Source organism: Artemia sp. Qi Xiang Cuo, chromosome 11, assembly GCF_049724085.1.
Source record: "Artemia sp. Qi Xiang Cuo chromosome 11, ASM4972408v1, whole genome shotgun sequence".
NCBI classification, from domain to species: domain Eukaryota; kingdom Metazoa; phylum Arthropoda; class Branchiopoda; order Anostraca; family Artemiidae; genus Artemia; species Artemia sp. Qi Xiang Cuo.
Genome location: NC_142804.1, coordinates 31,629,758 through 31,652,347, shown reverse-complemented (window position 1 = coordinate 31,652,347; position 22,590 = coordinate 31,629,758). Strand labels below are relative to the sequence as shown.

The 22,590-nt window shown below is 35.9% G+C and overlaps 1 protein-coding gene across 1 annotated transcript in view; it reads left to right on the top strand.

The window, feature by feature from the left end:
- LOC148946879 (lysosomal-associated transmembrane protein 4A) overlaps positions 1–22,590 on the top strand; it is a 45,493-nt gene that overhangs the window by 11,320 nt on the left and 11,583 nt on the right. The window contains exons 4-6 of the mRNA XM_089096688.1: positions 863–1,020; positions 8,128–8,266; positions 12,073–12,223. Of these exons, the coding sequence (XP_088952814.1) occupies positions 863–1,020; positions 8,128–8,266; positions 12,073–12,223 (448 nt within the window). The remainder of the gene's footprint in view (positions 1–862; positions 1,021–8,127; positions 8,267–12,072; positions 12,224–22,590) is intronic.

Below are 22,590 nucleotides of genomic sequence, written 5' to 3'. Positions count from 1 at the left end.
ACGAGGTGCTTTCCGCATAACCTTTGAGAGTTACGATCATATGTATAGGATGAGGTACCCAGCAGTTGAACAGCTAATCACCACTTCAACAGTTAAATCATTGTAAAAATCTCTGTTACATTACCTAGAAGTGGGATTGTTTCACCATTGAATTTGTCTAGATTTTTTTTTAATAACAATTTGAATAGCTTGAATATTTTAGCCAAAAAACAATGCTGCATAGTTTAGATGCACTGAAACTTAATAGTGGAGCCTAATCTACATGCATTTAAAGCTTGAGTTTAATCTTGAAAAATGCTCTCTAATCTTGAACTCAGTATCTTGAAACTAGAACAAAGTATCTAAAACAAACTCAATCTTTGACATATTTAATCTAAGACAATTCTTTATTTTATGTGGTCAAGTAAGCCTCAGCAATATAGTAATTTGTTTTTATCTTTGTTTACTGAATTAAGCCATCTATTGGGCTTGTGTCTATGGTTTGATCTGTGTCTCTTGTTTGTTCTTCCGCCCGTAATAATTAGTGCCGAATTATAGAGTGCATATTATTTATAGTAATATCTTTCGGCCAGTTGCTGCTTTTGTCCTACTGAAATATTACTCTTATCTTCGCCTAGCCCTAGTTTTTCGTGCTTGCCTCTCCATCGGTCTAGTCAGATATTTGCATGGGTATTGAATAATAAGTGGTTGAATTTGAACCAGCAATTTGAGTCTTTTGTTTAGCGATAGAAGGGGCCACAATTTTTATTTATCAGCATTTTTGTTTTCTTTGTCTTCACTTTTAAAATTGTAATCTTAAATACGCCAGAAGTCATTGATCTAGAAAAGAGACTATATTTATACCGTACCATATAATTTGCAGTGAGAATCAGACTAAACGAAACGATTCAATGGTTGACAATTTTGCTGATATGTTTGGGGGAAGTGCTGAGCCACGGGCAATGCCGGTCGAAGATGAACAAGCTTTCCTTGGATCCTTAGGATATTCTGTCGTTGAAAATGAGAGGACTATATCAAAAGGTAAAGGCAGTTGAGGCTTATCGCTCATACTTGCAAATAAGGAAGTTGGGGTATTTTTCTAAAATTAAAAATATCCATTATAAGCGAACTTTCTGAACCTAGAAAATACAAAAAAGTTTGAAACACTTGCCACCAATACTTTAATCCAGTGTCGTAAAGACCTCTGTGTAAGTATGTTCAAGCTTATTGTAAACAATGTTATTATCTGCTACAACTTTGTTTAAAAAATGTCTATCGAGAATGCCCCAAAAGCCACAAGGCTTTTTGACATTTATTGTGCATTTTCCTTTGTTGGGGCATTGCTTAGATAGTTAATAGCCATTCTCACGATTCCAAGAATTTTCTGGAAAATTTCTAGCTTGATTAGTTTAGTTTATTTCTTAGTGTATAGACAGACAAACAAGCACTCGAACTCTTATATTTATGCTTCTAAAAAAGTAGGCTTCACACGTCCTTAATAGTGAAAAGCGCACTGTTGTTTATTTAAATGGCTATCGTACAAACAATAAAAAATATAATGCAATGAGGAAACTTTAAAGACAGTGAATAAAAGTAGAATAAAATTAATTGAATATTTCGGCTATATATCTAATAGTCGTCCTCGGCAAAATGAAAAAGTAGAGTAAAGATAAAATTCGAGACTTAAGATAAAAAAGGACAAAACTAAAAATAAAACCAACAGCAGAACAGTCCTTGTGTCATTATTCTATGCAAGGACTATTAGATAAAAGGTTCAGCTAGGACTAAAAACAAGGTAATACGTCCAGACAAAATCATATCAAGCATTTTTTTTTTTTTTTTAGCCTTGTAAGTTTTTTACATATAGGTTCATTATGATTTGTTCTTCGTTTTGTTATATAATATTTTAGATTGCCTTGAATCAAATTTGTGAGTAACATCTTAATGGTATATTAATTTTATTTTCAATTACCTTTTTAAAAATTGGTTTTATACCTAGATCATTGTTATTGAGAGTGGTGTCTGTAAAAAATATTGAATGACTTGGGATTTTCAAAAATTTGGTTGCTCAAAGCTGAAGAAAAAGAAATAAAATGCTAGTACAGTTTAGAGCCTTTGTTATATTATCTTTGTGCTGTTTTCCCAATTTTTTGGATTCTGTCGACACAATAACTTCCGCAGTTACATGGTATTTGATATACTCCTCTTTGACGAGTAACTGCGGTCTTATCTTTACCAAATTTAAGAAAATTCATAACTTTTAAATCAGAGGCAATGCTATAGCGTTGCCTATAGTAAAGGCCACCCTCCACATCCGTCAGGACAAGGGTTGTAAGATGCCCTGGGGGTATATAAGGTTTTTATAGAAAGATTTGTCCGTCGAAACTTCAAAAAGGACTCATTCGCTTGGAAATTGAAAGGGCTAGTGCCCTTTTATAAAAGTCGAAAGTGATTGGAGGGAAACTAGCGCCCACCTTTTCCCTAAACACATCCAATCAAAATTTTGATATAGCCATTTTGTTCAACGTAGTTGACAATTCAGGAAATTAGGTCTTTGAGAATAACAACCCCCCCCCCCCCCCCTACAGCCCTCAGAGCAAAGGTTGTAAGTTATGCCCTGGGGGCATATAAGGTTTTTATAGAAAGTGTTGTCATAGAAACTTTAGAAAGGGTTCTTTCTAATGGAAGTTTAAATGGGTAGTTCCCTTATTAATAGTCGAAAGTGATTGGAAGGCAACTAACAACCCTTCCACGCCCACCATTTCCCCAAACACGTCGAATCAAAATTTTCATATAGCCATTTTGTTCAACGTAGTTGAAAATTCTGGAAATTATATGTTTGAGCAAAACAATCCCCCACAGTCTTCAGGGGCAAGGGTTATAAGTTCTGCCCTTGGGGCATATATGGTTCTTATGGAAGGGATGCTCGTATAAACTTCAAAAAGGGCTCATTTGATTGGAAATTGAAAGTTCGAGCTCACTTTTTAATAGTCAGAAGAGATCCGAGGGCAGTTAGCCCCACGCCCCTGTTTCCCAAAATGTATCCAATAAAAATTTGAGATCGCCATTAAGTTAAAAATTTCTCAAAAATCAGATAACTAAAACTCAGGTGTCGTCACAACCCCCAGGACCTTTGGGCAGACATTGCAACTTCTGGCATGCGGCATATATGGTCTTTATGTAAGAAATGCTCATATAATTATCAGAATGGATTAGTTTATTGGAAATTGAAAGTTTGAGCTCACTTTTTAATAGTCAAAAGAGATCCGAGGGCAGCTAGCCCCCACCCCCCACGCCTTCTTTTTCCAAACCCATCTGATGAACATTTTGAGATAGACATTTTGTTGGAAATAGTTCAAAGGTCAGATAAGAAAAACTCCGGTGTGAATGCAACCCCCCAGGGCCCAGGGGAAGGTGTTCTAAATTATGCCCTAAGGGCATCTATGGTTCTTATGACAGGGATGCTCGTATAAACTTCATAGAAGGCTCATTTGATTGGAAATTCACAATTATGGCTCACTTTGTAGGAGTTAGGACATTTAAGTGCAGCTAGCCCCCCCCAAGTCTCTTCTCTCCCAACCCATCCGCTACAAATTTTGAGATAGCCAGTTTTTTGGAAATTGTTCAAAAATTAGATAACAAAAACTCCCCGCAGAGCCCGGGGATAGGTGTTGCAAATGTTGTCCTGGGGCGTATATGGTTCTTATGAAAGGGATGCTCGTATAAACTTTAGAGAGGGCTCATTTGATTGGAAATTGAAAGTTGTAATTCACTTTTTAAGAGTCAAAAGTGATTGGAGGGCAGTTAGCCTCTCCCTCTCACTCCATTTGTTTTTTTCCCAGAGGCACTTCATATAGAAGGGGTCGTCGTGTATACTTCAAAGGCGGTTCTTTCGATTGGAAATCGAGAGTTCTAGTGCCCTTTTTAAGAGTCAAAAGTGATCGGAAGGCAACTTCCCCCCCCCCCAGCCCTTTTTCCCCAAATACATCTGATGAAAAATTTGAGGTAGCTATTTGTTAAAAATAGTTTAAAGATCATATGAAAAAAACTCCTTTACGTATGGCCATTTCGATAAAAATATTTAAAAGGTCATATAATAAATACTCCTTTGTCGACACCCCCCCCCCCCCCCCCAAGGGTTAGGCGTTGTAAGTATTGCTCTGGAGGCATATATGGTTCTTATGGAAGGTATGCTAGTATAAACTTGGGAGAGGGCTCATATGATTGGAATTTGAAAGTTGTTGTTCAATTTTTAAGAGTCAAGAGAGATCGGAGGGCAACTAGCCCCCCTCTCCACGCCCTATTTTCCTCAAACCCATCTGATAAGAACTTTGAGATAGCCATTTTTTTTTTAAAATTGTTCAAAGGTCATATAACAAAAACTCTTGTGTCCACACGTCCCCCAAAGGCCAGGGGGCAGGCGTTGTAAGTGATACCCTGGGGACATATAAGGTTGTTATGGGAAGATTACTCACATAAGCTTTATAGAAGGCTCATTTGATTTGGAATTGAAAGTTGTAATTCACTTTTTAAGAGTCAAAAGTGATTGGAGGGCAGTTAGCCTCTCCCTCTCACTCCATTTGTTTTTTTCCCAGAGGCACTTCATATAGAAGGGGTCGTCGTGTATACTTCAAAGGCGGTTCTTTCGATTGGAAATCGAGAGTTCTAGTGCCCTTTTTAAGAGTCAAAAGTGATCGGAAGGCAACTGCCCCCCCCCCAGCCCTTTTTCCCCAAATACATCTGATGAAAAATTTGAGGTAGCTATTTGTTAAAAATAGTTTAAAGATCATATGAAAAAAACTCCTTTACGTATGGCCATTTCGATAAAAATAGTTCAAAGGTCAGATAAGAAAGACTCCTGTGTCGACCCCCCCCCCCCCAAGGGTTAGGCGTTGTAAGTATTGCTCTGGAGGCATATATGGTTCTTATGGAAGGTATGCTCGTATAAACTTTGGAGAGGGCTCATATGATTGGAAATTGAAAGTTCTCGTTCACTTTTTAAGAGTCAAAAGAGATCGGAGGGCAACTAGCCCTCCTCTCCACGCCCTATTTTCCTCAAACCCATCCGATAAGAACTTTGAGAGAGCCATTTTTTCCTCAAAATAGTTCAAAGGTCAGATAACAAAACCCTGGTGTCGACACAACCCCCAAGGGCCGGGGGGGGAGGCATTGTGAGCTATGTCCTGGGGCCGTATGTGGTTCTTATGAAAAGGATGCTCGTATGAACTTCAGAGAGGGTTTATTTCAATGGAAATTAAAAATTGAAGTTCATTTTCTCAGAGTGAAAAAAATCGGAGAGCAACTAGCCCCTCCCGCCCTCCGCGCCTTTGGGTTTATCGGATGGATAAACCCACCCGATAAGAATTTGAAGTGACCATTTTGTTAAAAATAGTTCAACCATCAGATATTAAAACTTCGGGGTCGACACAGCCCCCCCAGGGCCCAGGGCCCCGTTGTAAGTTATACTCTGGGGATATATATGGTTCTTATAGAAGAGACCCTCGTATAAACTTCAGAGAGGGCTCATTTGATTGAAAATAGAAAGTTCTAGTTCATTTTTAAAGAGTCAAAAGAGACCGAAGTTTAATTTGCCCCCTCCCCCCCCCCCACGCCCTTTTTCTCGAAACCCATCCGATACAAATTTTGAGATAGCCATTTTGTTAAAAATAGTTTAAACATCAGATAATAAAAACTCCGAGGTTGACACAAACCCATTTTTTCGCTTTGATTTTGATCACTGTTACTTTGATGCCAGTTTTGATACTTTGATGAATATTTGATTTTTTTTTTTTTTTAAGTTTGATTTTTAAATAAGGAATTTTAAAAACTTGAAAATTTTTTCAAACAAAAACGAACAAAAATTAATTAAAAAACAAAGTAAAGACCATTTTAAACTTAAACTCAGCAGGTACAAATATATTTTAAAATTTAAAATCAAAACGACCAGAAATTACTATTAAAGAATAAATGAAACGCAAAACGAACAGAAATTAAATAAACAATCATAGCAAAAACATACAACAAGTAATAATATAAATGAATAAATAGATCTTAAAGCGAGTAATGCTTAGAGGGAATATGAAAATCAGGCTTAAAACAAAAAAAAAATATTTTCCTATTGAAGTGTAAATGAAACTTAAAACGAACAGAAATTAAATAAACAATCAATACAAACAAACATGCAATAGATATTAATGTAAGTTAATAAATAAGTCTTAAAAAGATTGAAACTTAAATTGAATATGCAAATCAAGCTTGAAACGAACAAAAATCATTGCAAACAAGTGTTTGGGCATCGCCTCGTTCTCTCACTGTAAAAATCTAAAACCTACCGCCTCACTGAGCTTTTATTGAATATTATTTGCATCTTGAACAGTCTTGGAAAGTATAAACAACATCAAATTGTATATTTGATGCATAAAGATATAAATTCTTGAATGATCCATCATTTCAAGAATTTATTTCACTGTTATTATATTTTTATTTTCAATACTGTAAGAACTGGGAAATAAAATATTTGTAATATAATTTTTTCAGTTAAGCGCCAATGACGCAGTAGGCTTTTGGTTTTTATTTACAGTTAAGAAAGGAGGCAGTATCAAAACACTTGTTTGTAGTTAAACTGTATTTGTCTTGAACAACTTTAATAAGAGTTAATAAATTAAACTGAATATTTGATGTATAATGATATTAATTGCTGAAAGCTCATCAGTTCAAAATGTTACTATAATTTTAATGTTTATTTTCCATATTAAGTACAAAAGAAAATATTTGTCATAAAATTGGTTTTCAGTAAAGCGCTAATGACCCAGTAGGTTTTAGACTTTCGCAGTGACAGAAGGAGGTCATACCCAAACTCTGGTTTGTTGTGATTTTTGTTCGTTTCGAGCTTGATTTGCATATTCAATTCAAGTTTCACTTGTTTTAAGATTCGTTTATTAATTTACATTAATATCTATTGTATGTTTGTTTGATTTGATTGTTTATTTTAATTTCTGTTCGTTTTAAGTTTCATTTATACTTCAATAGGAAATTTTTTTCTTTTTTTTAGGCTTGATTTTCATATTCAATCTAAGCATTACTCGCTTTAAGATCTATTTATTTATTTATGTTATTAATTGTTGTATGTTTTTGCTATGATTGCATATTTAATTTCTGTTCCTTTTGGGTTTCATTTATTCTTTAATATTAATTTCTGGTCGTTTTGAGTTTGAATTTTAAAAGGTATTTGTATCTGCCGAGCTTAAGTTTAAAATGGCCTTTACTTTTCTTTGAAAAACGTATTTTAATTTTTGGTTTGTAATGAAGGTAAATTATATTCGATGGTTTATTAGAAACGTCACCCGATAAGAGGCACTTGATTTTAAGGGAATATCTGTTTGATCATTGACTAATTATATATATATATATATATATATATATATATATATATATATATATATATATATATATATATATATATTAAAGGGCAGAAATATTTATTTTTAAACAATAAATAAATATTTGCTACCTAGAATAATCTTGTAGCCCAGACAGTCTCCAAAGTATCAATGACCAAGTCTTTAATAAGAGGTTTTACCGCTTTATACGAAACCATGACGATTGCTATGAATTTCGACCCGATTTTAAGTACTTGATGGTGCAGCGAATCTAAAAATGTGGATATTTACCGCGTAAACGCGAAGTTTTCCAACTATTACCGCATTTGACTTGTGAAATTGAATTTGTTAATGCTCTCAGATTTAGCTACGAAATTCAACTTTTTCATACCTTATAATGTAAACCTATATTCAGGTATAATAAAAAAAAAGAGAGATGGAGAGAGACGAGATTCAATTTCTAGCAGTATCAAACCTTCAGCTATTTTTATGATCTGCACTGATAATATCTGGTGGAAAAATTGTTTTCATTTGTTTCCTTGTCTACCTAATACGAATTAGGAAGAAGATATTCACTTCTTTTTTTTTTCTTTTTTTTTAAGACCTGCGTGAAATATGGTCAGTTCCTCAATCTAAGCATTTTGTCCATTAAGAATTTCTAGTTTTAGTAGCTATTTTTAAGTAATCTTTTAATGATAAGTCCTTTTCGTCAGGAAGTCGGAATATGTAGTACTAAGTTGTTTTTTTATTTGATTTTTTTTTTTTGCAGACGAGCTATTTGTCCGAATTTCAACGGCTTCCCTTTATCTTTTGGTTGCGTTCATGCTGATTCAAGGAGTCCAAAAAGTCAATCCTATCCTGCTGCTACCGTTCATTGCGATCCAGGCTGGTGAACTCTTCATTTCATGGTAAATTTTTTTACTCGTGCTAACGTAGAAAGAGGAAAAAAGACGTTAATAATACTTGAATGATCGTTTCTGTCGTCGTGGTGGTTCTTTAACTTCTTTCTTACCAAACTGCATTTTCATGCTGCTTCTCATTTTCACATGGAGAGAAAAACCCTTTGTAGCCTTTGTAGAGAAAAACTCTGCCAAAAATACATTCGGTAAAGACACTGCCAGAAGCGTGTTTGTTATGGGAAAACATAAAGGATTTCTGTAATAATGTACTTTGAACGCCGAAGAAATGTAAACCAAAAAAGCAAAGTAAAATATTAAATCAAGTATTTGGAGTTGAACAGACTTACAGGCTCTACCCCTTCTCCTTTCCTATACAACTAAATTTTTTGTTGTCTAACAGATCCATTTTTAAAAGCGTATTTTACTCTACCGAATGTGCTTTTCTTCATGTGGTGATGTATTTCAGTGGATACTGACCAATTTTCCTCACAAATCAATTTATGAAAAGTCTCAAGCATTTTCTGAAATTCCATTGTATCCAGCAAAGCACAGTTTTCCGTAATAAACATTCTTTTGTTTCCTTTTTTCATTTTGTTTTTGTATAAAGTCAGTTGTTTTCTTTTCCCTGTTCTTAATAAATTTTATTTATTTTAGGTGAACCTTTTTCTGTTTTTTTCTTCTTTTTTTTATGATAAAGGATTTTGGACATGCAGCCGAAAAATCTTCTAAATTATTCGATACTTTCTGTAAAGAGTGAGAGTTTAGGCAAGGTTTCTGTTTCTCTAAAGCCTTGGACTTCATCTGGAAAGGATGATTTGCCAGGTTTGCGATGGAACCGCAGTAGTAAGTGGCCGCCTCAGGGTTGTTTAGACTGCTATGCGTGAGCATCACCTGAAGGTATTTGATATACACTGTAAAGCACACACTCTCTACCTTCTCGTATTTCTGTCAGTTCAATTACAGTTTTTAAAATCTCTTTGGAACCTTGTCGCGAGATTCCAATATGTGCGTTGCTTATCCACTCAAAACCCAAAATCTAAAAAAAAAAAGCGAAAAGAAAGTCAAGAAGCTCTTACTTGATTCACGAAAGTAGTATCTGTCTGGACTCTGTGAAAAACGGATCGATTGTCCAGCCTATTCTTACATTCTCTCAAAGTTCTTGAAGAGAATATTAATGTAGGAACATCTACGAAAGTGTTGTAACCACTGGATACCATGAACCAATCGCAAGATGTGATGTTCCTGTATGTAGCAAAGGAATTTTTTCAGCCTTACGCTTCCCTAGTGTAAGACTCTTCACTCAAATGACTGTGATCTGATTCCCGCTTGCAAACACGCAAGAACGTTATTCTCTCTAGAATTGTTATTCTAGAAATGAGTCTAGAAATGTTATTCTAGAAATGTTAGTCTAGAAAATGTTATTCTAGAAATGTAGTCTAGAAATGTTATTCTCTCTAGAATAACACAAATGCGAGAAAATACTGCTACTGCTTTTGCTTCTATTTTCGATCAAGCTCAGTGTTTTAACAGTACTTTAGAACTTGGATAGACTTATCTAAGGACTTAAGGAGAAAGGATTATGCATCTGAACGATCCTGATGTGTTTGCTCATTATACCGTAGGAAATCTTTTGTACCACCTTATTTTTCGAGTAGTGCAGTACAATGTGTTTTTGACGTAACACCTTAAATTAGGTATCCTTCTCTCCGACCACACTGCCTCTCTATGACTGACTGAAGACGATCGCTGTATATTTGATCGAAACATGTAGACTTTTGTACCTGTTTTCACTGTCTAAATAAATAGATTTATCCCCTTTTGAGCGTTTATTTGTTCGTACAGTACAATCAAGTAGTGGGAGATAATCTATTGTCTTTTTTTATTAACGTATACGTTTTTTTCTCTTATTGTCCTTAATGTTGCAGGCAACAAACTTTTGTTGGTAAATTATTCTTTTTGAATAATAGGCCGATGAGTGTACAGTGTGACAGTATTTTACGTAGCTACTAACCGTGTTATTTCTAATCTTTACATTTATTTGATGAAAAAGACCACTTTAGTTGGTTAGTAGTCTTTTTAAATACCCGTTCATTCCTCACAACCTCTCTGTTTATTGCCTTTTTAGATCACCTCGTATCACTGTTGAAGCAACGTGTTTGACCGTACCAGAATGTTTTGTCATACCTCAGCATCCTTGCCCCTTCTAAGATTGCTTCTTTTCATTCCAAGACCATGAAATAGCAGCAACTTGTTTAACCTTACCAGAATATTTTGTCGTACCTCAGCATCCTTGCCCCTTCTAAGATTGCTTCTTTTCATTCCAAGACCATGAAATAGAAGCAGCGTGTTCAACCTTACCAGAATATTTTGTCATACCTCAGCATCCTTGCCCTTTCTAAGATTGCTTCTTTTCATTCCAAGACCATGAAATAGAAGTTTTGCTTGAGCTCTAGGGTGATATTCTACTTGAACCAGAATCCTTGAGGAAAGAGTTTGAGATTTGACGCAGTAATTGGGAAAAGAATTTTCTGATCCCAGAGAGGCTTGCTTTTGCTTTGTTGTCTTTTCAGAAATGGGGAGCTACCTTTCTCCCAAATCTTTGCCTTATTTTGATTGTTAGTACAGTATTACCTGTAGATACTGCTATTTCAGAAAAAAAAATTTCCGAATTAAGAAGGCTAATAAATTCAACAGGATAAGAATGGCTGGATGATTTATCTCATAAAATTTATGGTCGTCTACTTAAGGTTCTTGGAAGTTTTGTAAGTGACTGAAAAATTTTCTAATGCAACAAAAAAGCTGGAAGTGTGACGCTATGGTGTCTTATATTTATATAAAGATATTTATTGAAATTGATTATTCGAAACCCAAATTTCATTAGCTGGAACTTGTATTTTAATCATTCACGTGTGAATGTGAAAACTTTCCTTTGCATTCATATCATAAGGTCTCTTACTAACGAATCCATGCTACGCACACTGGATACAGAGGTGCAGCTAGAGCTTCAAGTTTGGAGGAGGGATTTAAAGAATTTGTCAACATAATCGTCCAGTATGCCAAAAATGTGGACACATGCTAAATTTCCAAGGTAAATAGGTAAATTTTTCCAGATGTTCGCACGCGGCGCTGGCACCTTGAAAGCTTACCTTCCCCCTTTCTCCGCCTTACGACACCCCCTCCCCCCTTAGCTGCGCCGCTGACTGGATATCAAGGTTTTAACCGATTGAATCTTTCACTCAAGCTAGTGAACATTCATTAAACAGAAATTTATGGTTTATTGTATTCTTTTAAGTTGTTTTGGTAAAAGTTGTACGTTCTTGAACTCTACATACATTTCGAAATTTTTTTTCCCGATATTTTATAATGACACTGACCTCCATATCGGCCCAATAGTATCGGAAGCTCTCTGTTCAGTTTCAATAAAGTAGAGTTGACGCTCTAGCCTCTTTTTTTTTTGAGGGGCGGGGGTAGAGATGGAGAAAGCGGTAGAATTTATTTGTAGTAATGTTCGTTCGTTTCAGGTTTTATTTCTTTATTGTGATTTTTTTTTTACTAGTTTAGTGTTATGTTTGACAACGCTGTGTGTCAATGTTTGCTCGTCCTGAGATTCAAATTTGCTCTTTAATTTTCTCTAAAACAAAAAATATGATGAATAGAGTCGTGCTATGTTCTGGAACATTCAGCTCTTCTTGAGATGTAAATTTGCTCTTTAATTTTCTTGAAAACAAAAATTATCACGGAAAGAGTCGTGCAGTGTTCTGGAACATTTAAATATGAAAATATATAAGTTCTTCATTACTGTTTTTTAATTTTAGTTTGACCTACTTTGGATTTATCATGCGGTATCCTGACAACTTGAGTGAATTTTCTTCCGACAAAAAGATGCAGGACCAGCTTTCACATTTAAACCCTCAGTATGTTAAACTTGCCGCTTTTATCTATTTTACGGCTATAATTATTGCCAAGGTAAGCCTATACATATTTATATTAGAAAATGACTGCCGGAATAAAAAATAGCTTACAAGTCACTCTTAATTGTTTGTAGAAATACTTTGTGGTGCTCAATCGCAGTAGCATTCATTGTATATAGGCTATAGATATTGGTTTGTTTGTTATTCGTTTTTTATTTTTTCTATAAAAAAGGCACGAAAAAGGCAAGGAGGAGGGTTTTATTGGCTTTGAAGATAAACAGTCCTACTTACAAAATAATGTGTAACGTGTACATGCATTTATACATTGCTATCTACCAGTAGATTGAACTTCGTTCAATACCTTGTTGGTTTATTTGATTTACTTAATACCCTCAACGTACAAATATTTGGTCCTCAAATTGTTATCATAAGTAATGTTTTTTTGCGATAAAATAAACATTGTCATCAGTAGAGATGACCCTATTGATACAGGATGACACCCGTGCTGCCACCTACAACTTTTTTTTACATAATTTATGCATGTTTGTTGTCAGTGAAAATGAAAAAACAGGAACTTTATCACATTTATGGATGTTTTCATGGATGGTTATGTATGTTGGTCGATTTATTTGATGTTTTTCATGGATGTTTTATGGTTTTTGTCAGTGAGAATTTGAAAACACAGGAACTTTGTCACATCAATGGATGTTTTATGGTTTTTATCTCTGAGAATTTGAAAAAACATGAACTATTTCGTATTTATAGATGCTTTTATTGATTTTGTCAGTGAGAAGTTGAAAAAACAGAACTTATGTCAGATTTTGTCTGTTTTTATGTTTTTTGTCAGTGAGAATGAATAAACAGAAACTTTATCACTTTGAAGGATTATTGAGTCTAACGGGGCAGGTCAATGACACTTCCTTGTTGTTGTTGTTCGAGGCGAATGTTATAATCCAGAAATAGTAGTTCTTGTTTGTGCTCGAGCCAAATGCTATGTTTGCTCGTGAAACCGCTGGATCGAGTGGTTTTTTCTCAGACAATCATATATCTTGTTACATGGCAGTGGTGGAGGTAATACGTGAAAAGGATTTTTGTTATGATTTTATTAACCTTCTACTATGATTAAAAGGGAACAGTTTGTTTTTTTATATTTTAATGTCGATGGCGAGTGTAATGTTCACCCACTTACAAGTTGATAGTGGTGTTAACGTTAAAAATACAAGCGCAACTAAACATTGCGGTGGATATTACGAAAGGATTGCGGCTTTGTCTGGAATGGGATACAGTATATGCAAGATATGTGATATCCTTGAGCAAATTTAAAATGGAAGATTAATTATGTTTCGCCGCAAAAGTTGATATAGCACATGTGAATAGACTTCAATGTGCTTTAAGTGCATTAGTGAAACAAATCGAAGACAATAAACTCTATCGCTAATTGTACATGCTTTTCTGGTTAGAGCTGACGAATCAGGGTCAGTCTAGAGTCAACAGTCAGAGTGAAAGGATTGAAAAATGAATAAATTCGAGAAAGAGCGAATCCTGAGGAATCTAGTTCTTATGGAAAAACATTTGATTTTGGATGATGATTTTCTCGAGTTATCTCTTCAACGCAGGATATTCTCTCAGGGAACACTTGACAATATAATGAAAACTGATTCTCCCCATAGGACTATCGTATGAAACTTTTAAAATGTGATTCCAATGCATATACTAATTTTATTGATATATTAATAAAGACAAACCAGAATAATATTGCGAATGCACTTTTGAAAGCACTGCCGAATTAGATAACTCCTTCGAATGAGGTAGCGTCAGATAGTTACCCCTCTCCCCTTTTCTACATTTTGAATTTATGGAGTGAAGAGGATCAGTTTAGTTTTAGCTGTGAGAGAGTTGACATCGGAAACCAAAAAATGTTCTATATATGCCCATTGTGCATGTACACTCTTGGCAGTTGGACTCAATGCGAGAAATGTACAATTATTGACGACTATAATGAAAAGTGTAAATTATGTAATCCTTGCTAATTAGACAGAGGCTTTGCATCACGAAATAAAGGATGTAATTAATGTCTTGAAAATGTATGTAGCTCTCTCCCTGGCGGGCACCTCTGCTCCAATTGTCACAACGATAAATGCGATCAGTGGAAGAATACTTACCCCGTTATGATTTGAAAGAATCCTAAACGTGATTTCAGTTTATTTCTATGAGATTGGTATCGTCGTGGATTTAAATTATTCAGGGAGGAGTAATCTGGTCTACGATTCAACTCTTGGGGTAACAAGACAATCGGGTTTCTACGTCAGCGTTATGATGACACTGCCTACTATGACTATAAACCAAATGATTTTTATTTGGCAGTTACCGAATGTGATTCACCACTTTAAAACACTGTATGTGATATTGCTTCAAATAGACAGATTGAAACTCGTGAATTTCATAATATGAATGCAAATAGTATCATTGACTATACAAAGAGATATGACAAGAGTGAAGTTACATTGTACTGCAGAAAATGTGACCCTGACTTTGCCGTCAATCAAGATCAATATACAGTGAATCCAAATGCTTTACCAGCATTAGTGGTTCACGACAGTTGCCTATACACCGATGAAGAAATCTAAAAGTGAAGATTTAAAGACATTGTTGTATATATATATATACATTTTATTAATAAATATATTTACAAACATTTTTTTAGCACTTTACACTTAGGGCACTAAAATCAATATTAAATACGCATGCAAGTATATTTTCGACTAGAGAGTCATTCAGACGTGGATTACCGATATAAATGTGAAGAACCTGCATGTAGGTATGGCCAATACATCGGAAGACAAAATTTAATAGCAGATGGAAGCCACAGCTTTTAGTCTTAGATCTTGCACCCTCTTCTAATTTTGAATAGTCGTTTTCCACTGCTTTCAATATAGACGCTGATGTGAGGTATGTAGAATGTATAGGGAAGACCAAAAGGATCAAAAAACTCCGTCGTCTTCATTTTTCGAGATATGCACAGCCAATGACCCGTCACCACAGTCGATGGACTGCTATTAACAATAATCAAGATATTTCTCGAGCGTTGAATTTTTCCAAGATAGTCTGAGGTTAGACAAAATGATTTGTACTGGGGCATGTAGGGGTCCAGATTAAATACACTGATTATTTGACTTGTGTTCATGGCTCCAAGTCTATTAGAACACTGCCTTCGGGAGTGATTTCCCAATAGGTTTCATATTGATTTAGTGAGATTAGTGCAATACTCTCAGCCAATGGGTCGGCAAATGTACACTCTAAACGCACAGTCCCCGTACGTACTATACTCATATCCTGTGTGGCACACAATTCTAATACAATGATACCATGTGTTTTAGCAAACATATCTTCGGTTATACCATTTTCAAATAGTTGCGAATCACGATCTAAGGTTTGTAAGATCGACTCATACAATGTTCTATAGGATTTATCAAAAGATAGATTGTAGAGTGGGATGCTGTTCATTTTGCACACAAGAGATGAAAGCCCAAACATCTCGAATTAATATGGGCATCCAGTCCATGAACCTATTGCACTGGCGCTCTTTACAAATGCCAAAGCCAATTTCGAGGGCATTTCACCATTGATAAAGGATGAATCGGTGAAGGTGCGTGACCCCATGGCAATATGACGTTGATTGTATGAGGAACAAGTAGTTTAATATTATTTCCATTGGCTCTCAGTTTTTCCACGGCCAAAGCAATAGAACTCATAACCTGCTGTTTGCGTACATGAAGTATTGCCGAGGTGAGGGAGAGACTTACATCGGGAATGGCAGCAAGTTCCTTTCTCAATATGAAATTGGAGGGTGCAAGCGTCAATTTTATATCCACTTTAACATTGGATGGCAGCCATTGGGGTATATTAAATATTTCATGATATATTTTTCAAACTAGATGTAATTCACTAGTTGTAGCATTTTTAAGTGCATCTGTACTATCAGTATTAGTAATATATTCATATCCATTGGAGGTGCCTCTCAAATCTTTGTATGAATTGGGTTTCATCAACATCAATTGCATATAGCTTGCATAATTTGAGAGATTATTGCTTGTGCTCACCAGCGTACCATTGATATAGACACTAATTTGACGAAATAAATTATGTAGTACACAATTTTCATAGGATATCCCATCGGTCCGAACTGGCATTGTATTATCGGATTTCCGGACTTTCATTTGTAAATCTATAAATGTTGAAGACATGTCCATAAAGTAGTCATCATTGGAATAAATTTGAAAGTGGATATTATCGGAGAGGGGTTTTAGTGGATAAAATTTTTCATAGTATCCATGCTTGACACTCACATCAACATTTTCGGCATTGATCAGATTCAATGAGGCGGTCATTGAAGGTTGAGAATCCTTAAGCGGTAGGTAGGACACCTTAAGAGAAGAAATCTAGTTTCGATTTAAAAATTTTCTTCCTGGGGCATCTGGTTACTCTGCATAGCACCTTTTTCATTCTTTTTTTCGATGAGGGGGATGTATTTTGTTTCTGACCTGAGTTGAGACTGATGAGTCATGTGTTGTTTTATAACGTATTTAAAACTTTACCATTTTGTTTTAATTTCTCGCCACGAGTTCGCGCACTATACCTAAGATTTTTCATAGCACTTTTTTTAAAATAATTGTCAGAACCCCAATCGTATAGTATAGAGGATGCAAAATCTGTTGCAGCCGGTAAAAGATATTTTCTAGCCAGTGGTAGTGACGAGCATAACAGCTTAGAAAACCAGCTGCCGATACCATAGCCTGAAACTGACGAGCGACCCTTATAATAGTCCATTCCATGGCTCCGTTGTCTTGGACCAACAGTATTAACATAGTAATCAATATCAGGACAAGTGAATACCATTTTTCTATTAGACATCTTGCTGTTGAACGATGGGGCGAAAATGACATGTAATCACAGCCAAACCCTTTGAAATGGCTATGGGATCACCTAATTCAGTTCTTAGTGTTAACTGACAGAGTTCCAAATAGGAAGTTTTTACGGGAATATACTGAAGATGCTTTATATTGTAGTGATGAATATGCTCTTGATTGGTTTTTCGTTCAAGAACTCATAGGAGGGGAAAATTTGAATTACCAACCTGAAATGTTTCCACAAATGAAGCGTAGAGAAATATACAAGTGTCTGTGGAGAAGACAGGTGGATAGTCAGCATAAATGAAATTAGTGTTTCCGGCACTTTTACCGTTGATTATATTGAGCTTTAGGCCGAGAACATCCTTTAGGTTATCATTGAGAATAACCTTTTCGCTGGCAATAGGTGAACTAATGTAGATCTTGCCCTCCTCCTTTGAATAGTTGAAATGAAAAGCTCCTTTTTTACGAGCGGAAATTCTTTTATTAATAGAACGGCATAAATCATTCATGCAGGTGAGTTCCTCGTAGGGTAAATCAATATATGGATAATCCATCCAATTGATTTTTTGAATTTGTTCTTGATCACCTGGTGGTGGCGGCCAATCATAGGGTCTAATTTTTATTTCATACTTACGATCCTTTCTCAGGACATCATATGTATTTTTTAGAATACAATCAACAAGAGCCACCTCATACTTTCCGTCAAATTTGATAGCGGGTGAGAGTTTCGTCAAAAAATCACTTGTTTTATTCAGATCATTGTAGAGAGGATCAGAAACATTGGACATGAAAGTTACATAGAAATCATTGGTCATTGTTAATATCTTCAGAACTGACCCAAGAATCAAAATCTTAGTTGTATCCTAGCCAACGAACAAACAACTGTTTCTTGTCCCTACGAGTACGACTCTATAATATCTTTTCAATTTGATAAATTTCACTTGTGGTCATAACTTTTTGCAGTTCAAATTCATAAGAATCACCGAGAATCTCTTCATCCTTGGTGTCTCGTTGTCGAGATGTCATGGGTTTGGTGTCTAGGTTTTTTGACACTTTAAAATGTTTAATGCTCCATAAATTATTCCCTTTTCAAAAATATTGGGGGTTCTAATAATTCAAACATTAAAACCAACGTTGAATTTAATCTTCATTTTTTTCTCATTGCCATTGGAGCATTGCTTTAAAAAAACATCTAATGTGTTTTAACTGTAATGAACCTCCCGAGAGCTAGATTTTGACAGAAAACGATGAGGTTGATGGTTGTATATCTGCATGATTTTATCTAAATTATGAATAAAAGCAGGTGCATTTTTTAATGTACAATATCTTGACATTAATTGACGGATCATTCTTATTAATAGTTCAACCAATGCAGCCTTTATCGGGCCGTGACTATGAAATAGTATTGTATTATATTTCAAAACAACCTTTTGCACATGAGGATTAACAAATTCACAACCACGATCCGATTGAATTTTTCTATACGAATCCTGTTCAAGAATAATTTCAATGGCTCGAGCAAATTCAACACCTCTCTTTGACCGCAGTGGAATGGCATATGCATAGCGAGCAAAGGTACTGATTGCCACCAGAATTTATTTGTAGAGTTCATTGTGATGCCGTTGAAGTGTGTCTAAGGTTAAAAGATCCATTTATATTACATGCAGAGGGGAAAAGGCTTTAGTTTTTCGATATTGTTTACCGCGAAGCCTTTGATTCCGATGTAGTGTGTAACTCGGTTCATTTTCTAGATACTCTTTTGCTTTTTTCAATGTGGTGCCGGAGACAACTCTAGAAAGCGTTTTGAGAGAACTTAAGCTTCCCGCTTCAACGACATTTTCATAGACACCTTTCAGAGCTTCATCCATTTCGAACGTAAACATGTAGTGTAATGGATAATACCCTTTTGCAAGCTGGAGGATGAATCAGTTCGTCTTCGCTTTTGACTAGCAGCCACAGGTGTTGTAAAATCAGTGGTGCTAGTATTTTCAAATATTGAATCTTCTTCTTTTTTAAATGGTGTTGACGTTGTTGGAGGACTATCTTAGAATTTGCTCTCTTAGTTTCTTTAGAATTTGCTTATTGCCAATAAGACTTTTGGGAAAGTTTGGTACACTTAGAAAGGTGTATAAATTATCGTCAAAGGATAAAAGCCCTTTACGATTCGTCACCATATCACAATTTTAAATCAACGAGATTATAACTTTTTCCTTGAATTATAATTCGCTTGCCGGCGCTGTCGACTTGATCTTGGTCACCAGTTTCTAACACAAGATAAGATAAAACTTTTTTCCTCTGTTCCTGATAGGTCACTGGCAATAGGTTTCTAATTTTCAATACAATCGAATTCAATTCCTTCTTCTATGATTGTGCAAAATCATGACGATATGTTTCCTGTTTAGAGGGATCAGTGACGGCGGGTCTCTAGAAATGAAGTTTGTGTTTGTTCACACGACACAAAGTATCTTGAAGTAAAAGCAGTTTTTTGTAGTTAGCAATATTCTCATCGTTATTGAATTTGTTTTGATCGTCTTCAAAATGTTCAATTGGCAAGAGGACAGTTTCAAATGGTATCAATTTATATGGTTTTGCCATTCTCTAGAGAAAACTACTTACAAGTCCTGCAATTGTTGGCCGTAAAAGTGTGAAAAAGCTACCGCCTGCTTGAAGGAGCCGTTTTCTTTTAAATTTGTTTACCGTGTTTTTAAAATCCATGACACGTACAGTGGAACGATGTTGGTTTGTCCGTTGTGTAAAACCTTCTTCCAGTTGAACATTTCCCGCAGTTAAATTTAAAAAAAGTTCAGATACTAGATTAATGAAATCATTGTTGACACCATATTTAAGTATAACCTTCCTAAGCAAGGGTTTTGAAGTGCTTAAACCGGAAAATAAATGCCGTTGTTCGTGTAGTTTCTTCAGTGTCATGATTGCGACTAATAGCCTTTTCTACTGTTCACCGGAAGATATACTTTAATTTAATTTTCGAAAATCTCGGTGACTACACGTAGATCCTCGGGCGTGCTCTTATTAAGATCCAGCAAAATGTAACCTTTGGGCTTGCTAGTCGCCTGTGTGTACGCTTAAAACATAATTTTTAGTGTGCGGGGTTATATGTTTTTTTTTAGATTTATGAGTGAGCTCTTATCCCGCACAACTCGATAGATAATATAGATAGTGCAATTCAAAGCAAGAGTTTGCATACATTTTCTCTGATGAAAGAGATTGTGTAGAACCAGGGTTATGGAAATGTGTTCATGATGAGATCGAACAGTGAACAGTTATAGCATTTTCTGTGAGAAGTTTTCAATGGAGTCAGCCAAATAATCAATAATCAGCCATTAATTCGGTTGAATAATATTGAAAACATCAAGTCCTCTAATGAATGGTATTGATATGATGGTGGCAATAGCTTTTATTTTATCATAGGACTCCTGGCAAATACTATAGCAATAGTAGATCTTTTCGGTTTTTCCAAAAACATTTTATCGCAATTTTGAATTATTCTAGCTAAAAGTGTTGTTTTCCCCGACATTGAGGGCCCACACAAAAACGATCTGAAGGGTGTTTTAAATTGATACATGCTGTTGACAACAGTCGGACTATGACTAACTGTAAACCATATGTGTCCAATGAATAAGTAGTAATTTTCCCATAGATCTATCTATTCAAGAACAACAAAAACAAAATTTCATGGCAACATTTATTACAGCAATATGAAAACAAATATTTGTTCAACATGAACACTTGGTCAACATGAAAACTCTATTTGTTCAACATGAACAATGATAACACTTTTTGTCTTTAAACACTTTTGTCAATCTACAACACTTTTTGTACAACACTTCTGTACAACACTTTTGTCCATCTACAGCACTTTTCTGTAAAACACTTTTCTGTACAACAAAAAACGCTTTTTGTAGAAAAACAAAATACACTTGGAACTAGCACAGTTGATCATTATAGTGATTGGTGGCCCCCTCATCCCCTGGGAGCCGGCCGCGGGAAGGGTCCCCCACCCCACCGGGAGCCGTGATGAAAAAACCATAGTTGTCGTCACTGCTACTGGTTAGTGGATGGGTTAGTGGTGGTGGTTAGTTGGTTAGTTAGGTTAGTTTATCCAGACCAAGTTGATTACGATAGTCTATGCATTCAACTCGGTCTGAAATACGATAGTGGCCATGAGGCAGGACACTCACACCATTCTCGAGCACATAGACCTTGTCAGATATACTTGATATTGCATTTTTTTTCACTCTCACAGCATAATTTCTATACTGTAGAGAGCAAAATGCAAGCACTTTCGCTCTTGGCACAAAGCAACTTTCTATACAGTTTTTGTACACGCTCATGTTAAAATTGCTCTATACAAAATGCGTGGGCACCTCTTTACAATCCTTCTTTTTATCCCCACTGTGAGTTTCAACGTAATAAACTTTGGGACCCGGGAACACCCCCCTGGATATCAAATCACTCCCCGTCTCTGATTTTAATTTTAGTAGCTGGTTGGGGGCTTGACGTTTCACCAAATTGGGTTAGAGGAAAGGATTCCAGTAGGTAAAATCCATCTGCGAGCTGATGTGGTCCCCATTTTGTAAATAAGCAAAGAAATCGTAAGTTCCATGCAACTTTAGCCGCAGAGAATCCGCATCACAAGATTAAATTATATCCTCCCCCGCCCAGAACAATAGCATTTTGAGCACATTTTCAATGAACGAGAACATGAGCTGTCTTGAAATTTCCTTTACTAACCTGCCGCCTGCAATATTCTTGTTCAGAACCACATTTCACTTTTTCCTGTGTAGAAGAACTGTGCCGGCCTCTATACTCGTAAATGGTGTAAAATTGGGATCAGCAATAATTTGCACACACTCGACAAGGTCAGTCACGACATCACAGCGAGATCTGTGGCGTACGCTTTCACACATTTTGCCAAACGCTGAATTTAGAATGAGCTTGTACAATTCCTTCTCTACCTTGGAATTTTCCTTAGAGTGTTTATCGACAAAAGTATCGATAAACGTTTTTAAATAAGATTCCTGATTGCACTGCCGGGCCCTCTGTATTTTGACGATTTTGAAGCCGTTGTTTAACCTCCAAAGCAAAAGCACATGGTGACCAGTAGCGGTTTCTTTGGGATGAAATTATGAAGTAAGCTTTTGTTCGGATGGAACTTAGGGCCCCTTTATAGTCACAATCCACGACTGGGGTTTTGGGTTCAGTAAGTTCTTACTTACGGACTGATTGATGCAGTGAAAAACAAGATCTTTGACAGAGTCGCGAAGGGCCAGCGGGCTGTGACCATCAATTTCAAAGAACCATCCCTGCGGCCCATTTTCCTCGAGTGTTGTAATGTCGGGGTACTCACAAGGATTCTCAAGCCATTGATAGTTCCCACACGGCAAAGAGTAGTGGGACATTGCCGAGGGGTACAACGAGTTCATGTCCAAGAACACTGCATTTGACTTTACACCGGTGCTTTGTCCGCTCGGATCGGTTGATAAGACGCGGT